A 14,864-nucleotide genomic window follows, 5' to 3' on the forward strand; every position below is an offset into this window, starting at 1 on the left:
ACTCTTTCGTGCAAATAGACATGACAACTGAAGACAGGAGTAACCCTTGTGATATCCCAGAGTCACAAATTGGTACTGCACATATTTACTATCTTCTTATCCTCCCCAACCCTGTCATCCTTGGCAGAGGCCCAGGTTTTTATAGCACATCATGTACCTAATAATAAGAGTTCTACTTCATGTGTGAATAGATCATCAAATTGCAGAACATGAATGGTCTCCTAGAGACACAGCAATACACCCGGAGGCATTTTATTCACTGGAAGTATTTTCTCACATGAGCATACTCATCTCTGATAGCAAATTAAAATAAGGAAGGTCTGTAGTCAAAAATGCCAAGACAGGACCAAATCATATCTGCTACAAAAATACAGATCAACAACCTTCTATTCCTTACTAAATCTCATCCCACACCAAGGTTAGGCCTTCCCTCAGATAATGCCCTTTTTCTTGCCTCACAGAGACATAAAAATCGAGGCACAAGGATGAAAAAAACCTCCAAAATTTTGTATCATATACTAAAATGACAACTAGGAACATATTTCCTCTATATGAAAGACATTTCCCTATCTATTTTTACATGGGATCAATGTAAGTTTTTGCACAGCCCCTTGATTAAGTCCCAATATAAATAATTTACTACTCAGTAATAATACTCAAATATGGGTCAAAGAAAAAATAAAGGGCTAATATAGTTTAAGAACCTGCTGGTGTCTCAGTTTCACATACTTAGGTTTTTCAGGTTTGTATAGCTATCATAAATTTAAATGAAAATTTGCAGATTATGCTAAAGCTAAAAACGTACAGCTTTCATTAAGATCTTCATATCCGAATTTCAACTCCAAATTAGCCCATTTTATCCAAACACAAACCCCTCAAAATAGAGGCTTATGAATGAGATACAGCCAGAACCTAATTACAACAGCATGGACAATGCCACTAGATGTCCTCACAGAACGTCAGTCAGTTTAGCCCACGGTGGGATGGGTATATAATACACACGTACTGTACCTTTGCATACCAGTATTATTTACACATATGTACAACGTATATACACAAAGTATACACACGGATTGTATTTAGCATCACAAAATATACACATGCCATTACACATAAAATAAGAATCTCAAATAAATAAAGTCCAAAAAAGAGCCCTCATCTAAATACGTTTTATATTCACCAAACACATAGGAACATACATACTCAAAATAATCACCAGGAGACTCATCGCATTCATAGTCATATCTAGTCTGTTACTCTCTTAGGCTGGGGAGGTGGATCAGAAAGACTGGCAGAGGTCAGGTTGGCAGACCATGGCACCTTCCTATATTTCCAGTCCAGAATTTTCTCTGCTTATCAGGCTCAATACAAGACTCCAGGGGTTACTAAGGACAAGATTTTTCAACTGGGTTGAAACCACTTCTCAAAGAAAGTTACTAAATTACATAGTCAGAGACTAAAACTGAAGAATGACTGAAGAAAGCTCCATAATTAATATGTGCCACTATTCCCTTTACCTCAACTAAATTCAGTACAATTAACACCTAATCGATTTCAGGGAATTCTATTGCACAAAGAAAATAGAGGGCATTAGCCACAAGTGGCATAAAGTTAACCTAGATCCCATATCAGAAAAACTTCAACCGTAAATGGATTGCATTTTGCTTTTACAATCTCAAAACTTCTCAATGTGGTAAAAATAGGGTACAATAAATTCTGTGCTTTGAAAGGTTCTGAGAGCACCACTTCCTAGAGGGAAAACATACAAAGAACGTATATCTCAGGGAAAATCAAAGCTAAAATTACTTGTGGAGTTTTTACAATGAATAAACATGAACTTGCTAGGGCTGACTGATTCACTGGTTTCAGTATCTGATAGAGTTAAAAAATAAAAAAATCCCAAGCCTTTTGTGCCAAAATGTAAAACCCTGATTATTTTCTTGTTTGTTATGGAAAGCAGTCCAAGCTACTGGGAAAACTGGGCTGAGATTAGGAGATTTGAGTTTCCGTCATTTTTAGGCATTATCCATCACTGTGAATAACTGATAGTTTTTTGGGTCACAGTTTTCTCTTCTGTAAAATGGAGAAGAGAGTGGCTTTACCAACTTCATGAATATATGGATAAAAAGAAAATTGCATTGTGCTTCATTTAGTTTTTATGTGTAATTTGCAACAATCTTTTTTTTTTTTTGGAGAGGTTTTTTTTGCTATAGGGCACGTGCACTCGCCAGAAAGACAGAGAGAGAGAGACAGACAGAAAGCGAGAAATCACCCTCCAGGGGGGATGGCCACGTTGCAATCCCTTCTCCTTCATTCTCCTCTCAGGATCTTGGGCACACACCCACATGCGACCGGCATGAATTTAAGCCACTGGGTCTGGGACTTGAACCACAATCAACTATATGGAAATCTAGCAACATAGCCATTACACCAACCTGCTGGTCCCTCTTTCTTTTATTTTTTGAGAGAGAATTTTGCTATACAGTTTGTGTGTTTGCTGGAGAGAGAGAGAGAGACAGAGAGAAAGCAAGAAATCACTCCCCAGGGACATGGCCACACCGCAATCCCTTCATTCTCCTCTCAGAATTTTGGGCATGCGTGCACACATGCCTGGTTTTCAGCCACCAGGTCCAGGACTTGAATCCCAGTCAACTACTCAGGAGTCCAGTGACATAACCATTATGGTCCCGTGACTTAGAACCGCTTCCTATTTTCTGATTGCATTGTTCTGTTCTTCATTCCAATATTTAAATTTTTTTGAATTCTATAAATTAAACAAATATGGCTTTAAATTTTTTATATTTATAAAGGGGATTGGTATGCATTTTTAACAAATAAAATTCTTCGCCATTCTCATCTTGCACCCATCAGGTAACTGTCTTTTTTTAATAATTATTTGATTTATTATTATTTAATTTGACCAGAGAGAGATGGGGGGGGAAGCAAGCCACCAGGTCCAGGACTCAAACCATAGTCAGCCATATGGGAGTCCAGTGCCCCAACCACCAAGCCAGCTGCCGACCCCAGGTTACTATGATTTACATTTGTTCTTCTTTGATTTGAAGTAATGCTTTAAAATGTAGAAGCTGAGTGGAGGGTACAGAAGATTCATTAAACTGTGTATTTTTAAAACTTTAAAAATTAAATTAAAAAAAAAATAAGAGAAAGAAGCCAGAAGTTTGTGCAAAAATCAGCTTCCTAATGAGGCCTACCCTGATCACTCTTCTAAAATACTGTTCTTCTCTCAAAAACAAAGATTTCTGGGGACCAGCAGTTAGGGTAATGGCTATGTCGCTGAACTCCCTTGTAGCCCACTGTGGTTTGAGTCCCGGACCCAGTGGCTTAAACTCACGCCATCACATGTGCATGCATGCCCAAGATCCGAAGAGGAGAATGGAGGAGAAAGGATTGCGACGTGGCCATCCTCCCTGGGGGGTGATTTCTCACTTTCTATCTCTCTGGTGAGAGCACGTGCCCTACAGCAAAAAATCTCTCCAAAACAAACAAACGAACAAACAAAATAAACAAAGATTTCGGTTTCCATGCTCTAAATTTCGTCTACCCCACTTACTATTAAAATAAATTTAACTGCTTATATTTATTTCCTGACTATTAGAATGTGAGCTTCATGAAGATAAGGACTTTTGTCTACTTTGTTTCCAAGTATTATCAGAGAAAGAGGAAAAGTGAGAAATCATCCCCCAGGAGGGATGGCTGTACCGCAATCCCTTCTCCTCTAGGGATCTTGGGCATGCATACACATGTGCCTCACATGATTTTCAAGTTACCTTGTACAGGACTCGAACTGTGGAGCTGGCCATGTGGGATCCAGCACCTTAACCTCCATGCCACCTGCTGGCCACAACTTATTTACTTACTTAATTTATTTGCAGGCATAATGAAATAAGATTTTAGAGTTTTCTGGCAAAGTTTTCTTACGGTTTATTATTATTATTATTATTTAGTTTGACCAGAAAGAGACAAAGAGAAAAGGAAAGTGAGAAAGCAAGCCACCAGCTCTGGGACTCGAACCTGTTAGCCATGTGGGAGTCCAGCGCCTTAATCACCATGCTACCTGTCAGCCTCCAGTTTTCTTCTTTTTAAAATTTCAAGATCACTTTAGATATTGCAAGGAATTATACTATGATTAACTCAAGATGTAATGTCAAAATCTAAATCCTAGTTGTGATTTCTAAGACTCCTTCTTAGACAAACATATTTCAAACCACAATGGCTCTAATTGTTTCAGAAGCGTTTCTCTGTAGTAGTTTCTAAAACAGCTTTGTGGGACCCATATATTTTCTGGAATAAAATCTAGGTAAATATGATCAAGAAAATAAAAACTAGTGTACAATAAAAACAGGAAAACAAGTTTTCCTGGGTGGAGACATCCAAATTTTAGAAACCAAGAGACCAAATTATAGAATCATGGAGTTGGAAAGGCCCTGAGGCAATGCCTTCGTTTTACAGGTGAGAGGACTATAAAGCAGAGACAGGAAGACACTTCTCAAAGGGTGTAATGCTAGGAAATTCAGGGTTAGGGTTCAGGTCTCCTAGTTCCCAGAACAGTGTTCCTTAGGCTTAGCAGTTGAAGATAAAGCTCAGGTAAATCAATATTATTTTGGAAAATAGTAAAATATGTGTTGATAGAAACAGAACTGGCACAAGACTTCAGGGGAATTGAAAGAGAGGTCAGACAGTGACAGTCTATTGCTATATTCCGAGTAAACACTGTTACGAAAGGAGAGCTATGAAGTTTATAAAGGTGCTGGAGAAAATTTTTAAAAAGGAAAGCAATCTTGGGAACCAGCAGTTAGCATAATGGCTATGTCGCTGGACTCCCACGTAGTCGACCGCGGTGCGTGTCCCGGACCCGGTGGCTTGAAACTCATGCCGGGCGCGTGTGCGTGCGTGCCCAAGATCCCGAGAGGAGAATGGAGAAGAAGGGATTGCGGCGTGACCATCCCCCCGGGGGGTGATTTCTCGCTTTCTGTCTCTATGTCTCTCTCTGTCTGTCTGGCGAGCGCACGTGCCCTACAGTGAAAATCTCTCCAAAAAAAAAAAAAAAAAAAAAAAAAAAGGAAAGCAATCTTTATCTCAAAAAGAAAACTGTTCGCTTAGCAAAGAAAATCTCTCTCAAGGGAAACTTTTCCCAAGCTTTCTGAAACATTGTTTGAAAGAACAAACAAAAACAGTTAATCAAAAATCCAAACATCCTTAACCTAAGAATGGTCATTTCAGATTTAAAAAAAAAAATCAGTAAATTAGAAATGGTAAGGAAATAATTTAGACCCAAATTATTATTTGCTAAAAATGAAAAAAAAAAAGTTAAAAATATTACAGTAAAATTTCCCTGGGGCCACAGGAAAGAGGTACCTAAGCAATCACCTCATTTCCCCTGGGACTGCCAGAGGTAGACTGTGAGCCTGTATAGAAAATTAGGTAGAAAGCCTGTTGATTCATACATTTCTGAACTTGAACACTGTGGAACTAAAGAGGGGAGGAAAAAAGCTTCATAGTGCCTGAGAAATTATGAAGGGAAAGAAAAACACAAAAATCTTTATATTAAACATGGAGTCCTATTTAAAATAATTTTTAAAAGTTGTGCATGAATATAAAATACTAAATACAAGGAGTTTTAACAAATCTTACTTTAGAGTGTCAATACAATATCAACTTACATTTTAGGTTTCATAACATCCAGTCACCCCAAACCAAAATTAGTAACTTCTCTTTTTAAAGTCTTATAAGTGTGCACGAGAGAAAAAGATTAAAAACCTTGTACTGTATACTACAGACAATAATCCCACTTTTCAAACTTGATCTCATAAACTAGGGAGTTTTAATAGAATTCCTACCAGAGACACTATATTATGAAACCACGACTTGATTTTTTGACTAAAAATTAAAAGCTGTTTTCTTTTTCATTCCTGGCATTCAAAGACAACAAAGAAAACAAAATATGCAAACAAATCTCAGAAAAACACAGTACTCACGCATTCCAAGTAATATTTATCATTTTAAGACCCCAAGTAAAGATTTAGCTTTCAGATGCTAATTAGTCCTGTATAGTTTTTGAAATATAGACAGTATTTAAAGTAATTAAATGATTACAGAAACTGTCTTGATCATACTTCAAAGAAGCACACGTTTTTCTACCTATTAACTTGGAATGAAAGGAAATATCATGGAAGGACTCTGCTCTTGGTTTTCAGTAGTCCGTGCTGGCTAGTTTCATCACTATGAACAATTACTTATATTCCAAATCCAGACATTTAAGGTCCAAGTGTAAGAGTTGAATTTTCCTCCAATTTTTATACAAAAATAAACGATTTACTCTTCTTAGGGTGAGAACAGTAGTGACTATTTGAGTATAGGATTAGATGCTGGAGGTAAGTATCCATACCTCAAAACCAAGAAATAAAAATTTCAAGATTAATTAGGTTTTTTAAAAGACCTGAAAGATTGCATTTTAAAAGTTACCCTAAAAGTTTGAACTTTTTTTCAGTTTGTTTTTAAAATGGTGGTCCTAAATTAAAAAATAAAAACTAAGTAACACCACTATATGTCTGTCATCACATTAGAAAACTGCACCATTTAAAATCTGTGGAAAATGAAAAGCTGTTTCAACAAGAGGATTTCTGTCTTAATAGTCATCGATGGTATTCTCAAAGAACACGTTTCGAACATCTAGGATAGATGCCAATTCCAAAATGTGCTTCTGGAGATGCGGATTCTCCACTGTCTCATCCCTTGGCAGTGGTGGATATGACTCTGGATAGTTTCGTGTTTCCTGGCAGACAAAAAAAGAGAAGTCAAGTTTTACAGGCTAATAGAAGAAAGTTGCAAACAACATTTAAGGAGAAACAAGACTTTAGGAGTATTAAGGAGGAAACTTAATATACAATTTTCCCTTTTGTATTGTTATCGTTCTTATACTATATTTGTTGAACATGTTAAATTGCTGACATGCGACCAATATGACCTCTAAAAATGTCAATTTTGCTTGGTTCTACCTAATATATTCATTTAGTGAGCTATTCCACAATATTTACTGAAGCTGTCACAGTTGGGTGCTATGCTCAGTATCATGGAGAAACCATATAATTCCTACTCACCAGAGGGGGATGAATCACCCTGCAGGGTGATTTCTCACTTTCTCTCTCTCCCCCTTTTTCTATTGAGCACAAGCACCCTATAGCAAACTATGGGAAAAAAGTTGATTTTTGGAAAGATCAAGATTCATAAAACTTTAGCTAGAATGAAAAAGAAAAAATAAAATGGAAATAAATTAACAACATGAGGCATGAAAAATCACTAAAGAAGGCCAGCTGGGGGACCAGCAGATGGCGTAATGATTACATCACTGGACTCCCACATGGCTGACCGCAGTTTTGAGTCCTGGACCTGGAGGCTTGAAACTCATGCCAGGCAAAGCATGGCCACCCCCGACCCTAGGCCCTTGGCGGATGATTTCTCACTTTTCGTCTCTCTGTCTCTCTGGCAAACGCATATGCCCTATAGCAAAAAAAATCTCTTTAAAAAGAAGAAAAAAGAAGCTCAGAAGGCCCAGGCTCTTCAGTGGCTCTGAAGCGGGGAACAGGAAGAGTGCTGGTTTACATCTCGAACGGTCAAGTACTGGACAGCCGGAGTCAGTCCCCGTGGAGGATCTTTGATAACAGATTATTTCTGGGGAATTTGTAGTTTTGTTTTTCAAAACTCTGTTTCGGCAAGATGTGAAAAAGGGAAGAGGCTATGGAAACTCATCTGATTCCAGATATGATGACAGAAGAGGGCCACCCAGAAACCCTTCTCAAAGAATGGGTCGAATCAATCATCTGCGTGGCCCCAGTCCTCCTCCAATGGCTGGAGGATGAGGAAGGCGAACGTCTGTCCTAAGAAGCAGACAGCTGGACGCACACATTCGTAAGCAGGAGGAAGCCGTCAGGAAGGAGCGGTCTGACCACGCCAGACAAGTTAGATGAGCATGCTGGTCTGAACGAGGATTGCTGTGTCCTCACAGATGAACGAGGCCATGCTGTGAATTCCCTCCGCAGGGATCTGGCCTGACTGATATGCAGTTCTATAAGTGCACATGTTTGTCTCGTTATCTTTTTTGTATAGTTGATTAAAGTATTGGTATAGTTTTAATAAGTAAATATTTTTAGGTTGCAGAACTGACTCATCTTTGTATAATTAAATCCCCAAACGCAGGCCAAGTGGTTGCATGGTGGTTAAAATGTCTGGATCGCATGTAACTGACTACACAGTTTGAATCCTAGTCCTGGTACCTTGAGAAATACACTGGGCGTGTATGTGTACATTCTCAAAATCCTGTGAGGAGAATTAAGGAGAAGGGACTGTATTGTGGCCTCCCTCTGGGGAGTGTACTCGCCATGGTCGCTCTGGCTCTTCAGCAAGTGCACACACCCTACAGGAAAATTATAAAACAACAAAACCCCATAAACACTGAATCTGAAGAAAATCAAAAGTTGTGTATTTAGTACTGTGTTGCTTTTTCCAAGCTTTGAGGTACTGTAAATTGTTCACTTGTGTTCATTTATAAATAAATCATATCTATTCCAGTAATGTGCATATAGTAAAAAAAAGAGAGAGAGAGCCATTTGGTAGCATGGTGGTTAAAGCAGCTGAATCCCACACAGATGACTGCAGGGTTCTAGTCCTGGTCCTGGTAGATTGAAAAACAGTCTAATTGTGTGGGTATGTGTGCCCAAAATCCAAAAATGAGAAAGAAAGGGAGGAGAAGGGATTGTAGCACGACCATCCACTAAGGAGGAAGGATGGTGGTAGTGTGCTTGCTCTCTTTTTCAGTTTGTCTATCTAGCAAACACATGCACCTTCTGCCAAATGTGAAAAATTACTCAAGGGCCTAGGGACCAGCAGTTAGCGTAATGGCTATGTCACTGGACTCCCATGTAGTCGACCACGGTTCGCGTCCTGGACCCGGTGGTTTAAAACTCATGCCGGGTGCATGTCCATGCGTGCCCAAGATCCCAAGAGGAGAATGGAGGAAAAGGGATTGCGGCGTGGCCATCCCCCTAGGGGGTGATTTCTCGCTTTCTGTCTCTCTGTCTCTCTCTGTCTGTCTGGCGAGCGCACGCGCCCTATAGCAAAAACTTCTCAAAAAAAAAAATTATAAAAAAAAAAAAAAGAAAATTTAACTTAGTCTTTAAAAGCGTCACTACCGAGAAAAAAGACAAACCATAGAATGGGATAAAGTATGGACCAGCAGATGGCGTAATGGTTACACTGCTAGACTCCCATGTAATTGACCATGGTAAGAGTCCTGGACCTGGTGGCTTAAAACTCATGCCAGGCGTGTGTGTGTGTGTGTGTGTGTGCACCCAAAATCCCAAGAGGAGAATGAAGGAGAAGGGATTGTGGCATAGCCATCTCCTCGTGGGGAGGAAGGGTAATTTCTCGCTTTCTGACTCTGTCCCTCTCTGTCTCCTCTCTGGTGACCGCATGCACCCTATAGCAAAAATATCTCTTAAAAAAAACAGAAGACCAGCAGGTGGCGTGGTGGTTAAGGAGCTGGACACTTCCACATGATTAACCATGGTTCAAGTCCCAGACCTGGTCGCTTGCTTTCTCACTTTCCCTCTCTCTGTGTGTCTCTCTCTGTCAAATTAAAAATAAATGAATGAATAAATTAAATAATTTTTAAAAAATAGGATAAAATGGAGCCATTAAGTTCATGAAAAGATGTTCAATATTATTACTGACCAGTAAAATGCAAACTGAGATGAGATACTACTATATCTCTACCAGAATAGTCAGAATTTGAGTATGACAACAACAAATGTTAATTTATGAATGAGAGGGAGAGAAACTAAATTTTCTCTTAATTGCTAGAGGGCATGTGCACCCATCAGAGAGACAGAGAAAGAGAGAGGAAGAAAACACACCAGTGGAGCCTGGTCATGCTGTAATCACTTCTGTTACATTTATCCATCCTATTGGGATTTGGGGCATGTGTGCACATAAGTTTAGTAGGTTTTTCAAGCCACTGGGGCTAGGACGCCACCCATGATCGGCCTTGTGGGACCTGGTTGCCTTAACCATTAGGCTATGAGTCTAGCCCTAGAATAACTTTCATATAGAGTTGGTGGGGATTTAAAATGCTACTAAACTTTGAGAAAAGGTCTGGCAGTTCCTTATAAAACCAAACACATAACTACTCTATGACCAACAAAATTCAAACATATGTCTGTGCAGAGATTTGTACAAACCTTTTTATTTTTTATTAGCCATCAATTTAAAACTGCCCAGGTGTCCATCAATAAGACAATCCATAAATTAACTGTGCTATACTTAGACAATGAAATACTACTCAATAACAAAAAGGGATAAGCTACCAGTCCATGAAACAATATGGGTTAATCTCAAGAACAATATGCTCAATTAAAGAAAGTTTGCATGAGAGTTCATACCATGATTTGGGTTCATGAACAAGCACAGCAAATTTAAAGTGAAAACAATCAGGGACCAGCAGTTAGCGTAATAGATAGGTCGCTGGACTCCCATGTAGTCGGCCGCGGTTCGAGTCCTGGACCCAGTGGCTAAAACTCACGCCAGGCGCATGTGCATGCATGCCCAAGATCCCGACAGGAGAATGGAGGAGAAGGGCATGGCCATCTCTCCTGCGGGGGTGATGATTTCTCACTTTCTGTCTCTCTGTCGTTCCGGTGAGCACACATACCCTATAGCAAAAACCTCTCAAAAAAAAAGAAAAGAAAAGAAAAGAAAACAATCAGACCAACTAGAGAGGTGTACAAGGAGCTTTCTCGTATAAAGAGATGTGGTATAACTTGACGGAGATTTGGGTGAGCCAGGTGTGGGTACCTACACCAAATGCATCCAACGGTGTACTTTGGCTTTGTGCATTTCACTGTATGTAAACTTTGCATTAAAAAAAGCACCAAGCATATATATGCATGATAAAAAATTTATGAATACTGTCTATGGATGTTCACAATTTATTTTAAAATACAACCAAAAAAATGACATGGGTTGTCAGAAAAGCCATGATGTATTTTTGTAATAATTATTTATTTTATTTATTCATTATTATTATTATTATTTTTTATTTCACCAGAGAGAGACAGAGGGTGAGACTGAGAGAGAGGGGAAGTGAGAAAGCAAGCCACCAGATTCAGGACTCGAACCCTAATCAGCCATGTGGGAGTGTCCAGCGCCTTAACCACCATGCCACCTGCTGGTCCCAGCCATGATGTATTTTTCTTTCTTTTAAAAAAAAATTATTTATTTTAATTTTATTTATTCCTTCATTTATTTTAATTTGACCAGAGAGAGATAGATAGAGAGAGAGAGAGGGAAAGTTAGAAAGGGAGTCACCAGGTTTGGGACTCAAAATGTGGTTGGCCATGTGGGAGTGTCCAGCGCCTTAACCACCACGCCACCTGCTGGTCCCCCATGATGTATTTTTCTATGCAAAAATGTGTCATGACTTTTCTGACAACCTGACAGTAATGAATGGAAAGAGAGAGAGAGAGGTAGATGAATACACGAGTAAGCAAATATACCAAATGGCAACTGCAGAAGATAGGTGGTATATATGTACATTCACTGTACAATTCTTCCACATCTTGTTGTGTGTGTGTGTGTGTGTGTTTTAGTTTTTTTGCTATAGGACATGTGTGTTCACTAGAGAGAGAGATAGAGACAGGGGTTGGGGAGGAAATAAAAAATTACCCCCTAGGGGAATGGCCCCACCACAATTCTTTCTCCCCCTTCTACCTCAGAATTTTAAGCACACATGTATGGCATGCTTTTCAAGCCACCAGGTCCTGGACGTGAAGCACAGAGTAGGCCATGTGGGGTCTAACCCTCAACCTCCATGTCACTTACCAATCCTGTTCAATATCCTTAAATTATCATAATAAAATATGGGGGAAAAAAACCAATATTTTAAAACTAAAAGTTGAAAACGTCTTCTTTAAATGTTCATGTATATTTGAAAAAGAAACAAATATTACTTTTTTATTAATAATTTTATTTAACTTTATTCATTTTAATTTGACTAGAGAGGGAAAGAATAAGAAAGAGGGGTGAGGGGAGTGAGAAATCAAGCCACCAGGTCCAGGGCTCAAACCACAGTCGGTTATGTGGGAGTCCAGTGCCCTCAACCACCACGCCACCAGCCAGCCCCTCAAACAAATATTATCTATCAAAGTAAAAAGTACAGGGGACCAGCAGATGGTGTGATGGTTACGTTGCTAGACTCCCACATGGCCAACAATGGTTCGAGTACCAGACCTGGTGGCTTGGAAATCACACCAGGCACATGTGCATGCATGGCAAAAATCCCAAGAGGAGAATGGAGGAGAAGGGACTATGGCATGGCCATCCCCCCATGGGGGGTGATTTCTCACTTTCTGTCTCTGTTTCTCTGGTGAGTGCACACATCCTCTAGCAAACTGTGTTACTAAAAAAAAAAAAAGTAGGGACCAGCAGTTAGCATAATGGCTATGTCACTGGACTCCTACGTAGTCGACTGTGGTTCGCACCCCGGACCCGGTGGCTTAAACTCACGCCGGGCGCGTGTGCGTGCGTGCCCAAGATCCCGAGAGGAGAATGGAGGAGAAGGGATTGCGGCGTGGCCATTCCCCCCTTGGGGGGTGATTTCTCGCTTTCTATCTCTCTGTCTCTCTCTCTCTCTGGCGAGTGCACGCGCCCTATAGCAAAAACCTCTTAAAAAAAAAAAAAGTGAAAGATACAATGGCTCAAAATTTAACAATGAATAGAATGTGTAGGTATAACAGAATACACAGAAAGAAACAAAGATAGTAAAACAGACTGTCAGGTCATTGGGATAACCAGAACACATCTTCACAGAGGAACATGAAATAAGCCACAGAGAAGTTGTTCCACCTCAAGAGTAATGCTGGAAATGAAAATTAAACCACAATGACCTATTACTTTATATCACCAGATACATACAAAATATAAAAAGCATACCTCCAAAAGGTACCAATAAGGCATGATCAGAGCAATAGCAATTTTTTCACACCACTGTGTGACTATAAATTGATAACAACCACTTTGGAAAACAATTTGGCACTATTTAATATGCATATCGTTTTTGACCAGGCAATTTCACTATTAGCTATATTCCCCAGAGAAAATCTTATATATGTGCCCCAGGAAACCAATAGAAGAATGTCAAAATGTCATAGTTTATGCAGGTAATAAAAAGCTAGAAAGAAACCGAATGTCCACCATTAGTAGAACTGGTAAGTAACTTGTGGTGCATAGTCAAGCAATGCCCAGTACTGGACAGCCAAACAAAACAAATCAATGAAAATTAGAATCATCAACATGGCTCAATTTCAGGAATATACATCAACTGGAAAAGAAAAACAAACACAAGCTGTAGGAGAAAGCATACAATGTGGATCCATCAATGAGTTATGTAGCAATATATTAGCAAAACTATAAAGAGAAACAAGTGATAGTTATAAAATTCAAAATACAGACTTATTTGAGAGGGAGATAGGATCAGGGAGGACGCATTGTCTTTTATTTCAAAGACAATGAAAATGTTCTGATTAAAAGGGGTGGTTAGGTAATCAAATATTCTTAATCTCCTTAATCTTTATACTTCACATACTCATTTGTTAATAGTATTTTATATCTACTCAAACTGTAATGCAGGTAACAGAATACGTGATTGATTCTTAAATGCCCATTGTGGTAAAATTTATCTTTAATAATATTCTTTGCCTACCCGAAAAATCTTGTGCATCCTCATGGTGGCTGAACAAAAGATAAATCTTGTGAGAAGCAAGCGAAGAAATTCGTCTCCAAAAAACTGGAGAAATGCCTGATCTGCAAAGAGGAGAAAGGGGACAGTAAAAGAATGCTTAAATGGAAATTACATTTCAAATGGGAAGGAAACTTTAAGAAAGCCTTCTTAACTTTCCTGCCTGGGACAAATACCTTTAAAAATGCAAACAATTTACAATAAGTGACCGTTGTAGCCATGATGGCACATTGTGTTAAGTGTACAGTTAGATTAGGAGGGTACCTATTGAACGTGAATGGGTCAGTAGCTGGGCAATATCGCGGTTGATTTTTCGAAGATACTCTTGACACTTTTCCCATAGGCCTCTACGCATGCTTGACAATCCAGAGACAAATAGGAAGGCCATTAGAGGATTGTTCAAAAAGAGAGTGAAGAGGCTACCTCGTTGAGACTGATCTGTAATAACAAACATGTTACATACATACATATATGTATATATACACATAATAGTTTTGAAAAAGAAATCAAAGCTACAACATCAATCATAATTTGACAGTAGTTTTTGTATAAAACTATAAAAACACAGCCCGAATATGTTGTTTTCTGCTCAGTAAACTTAAAATAGAGCCTAGTAAATTTAACAGACGTGGAAAATGAACATACTCCTTAGCACTTTTTACCCTCAAATTTCATCCAAATATGGCAAGTGTTGGATCATCTATCCATGACAGAATTTTCTGATGAGAACTAGAAATGCTGATCTTTATCTTTTGTTAGTTGCTCTTTCTCTGCATATCTTTTATATATGTTTTTTTTTTTCCTTTGGTACTACACAGTGCTAAACTTACTTATTCCAGGATTTTAGTTGTATATCTATGGGATCCTAATTTTCTATCTGCAGCTAAAATTGAATTCCTTTGCACTGCCCTGTGGTAGCTACTGGACACTTAAACTGTGACTGGTCCAGACTGAGACATGTTGTGAAGTGCAAAGTACACAATGGATTTCAAAGCCTTAGTACAAAAGACATATTGTTAGCCCTAATTTCACCTTTCTTTTTATTGTTTCAAGTGTG

General features: G+C 38.9%; 1 protein-coding gene and 1 pseudogene across 1 annotated transcript in view; one reads left to right on the forward strand and one right to left on the reverse strand.

Moving 5' to 3' along the window:
- Positions 1 to 5,314: 5,314 nt before the first annotated feature.
- SCAI (suppressor of cancer cell invasion) overlaps positions 5,315 to 14,864 on the reverse strand; it is a gene marked incomplete in the record, with an annotated part of 155,686 nt that continues 146,136 nt past the window's right edge. Inside the window, 3 exon segments of the mRNA XM_027775599.1 lie at positions 5,315 to 6,793; positions 13,772 to 13,872; positions 14,072 to 14,245. Coding sequence (XP_027631400.1) covers positions 6,647 to 6,793; positions 13,772 to 13,872; positions 14,072 to 14,245 — 422 coding nt within the window.
- On the forward strand, positions 6,981 to 7,985 carry LOC106735924 (selenoprotein K pseudogene; annotated as a pseudogene).

Source organism: Tupaia chinensis, unplaced genomic scaffold, assembly GCF_000334495.1.
Source record: "Tupaia chinensis unplaced genomic scaffold, TupChi_1.0 Scaffold000575_1, whole genome shotgun sequence".
In the NCBI taxonomy this organism is placed as follows: Eukaryota; Metazoa; Chordata; class Mammalia; order Scandentia; family Tupaiidae; genus Tupaia; species Tupaia belangeri.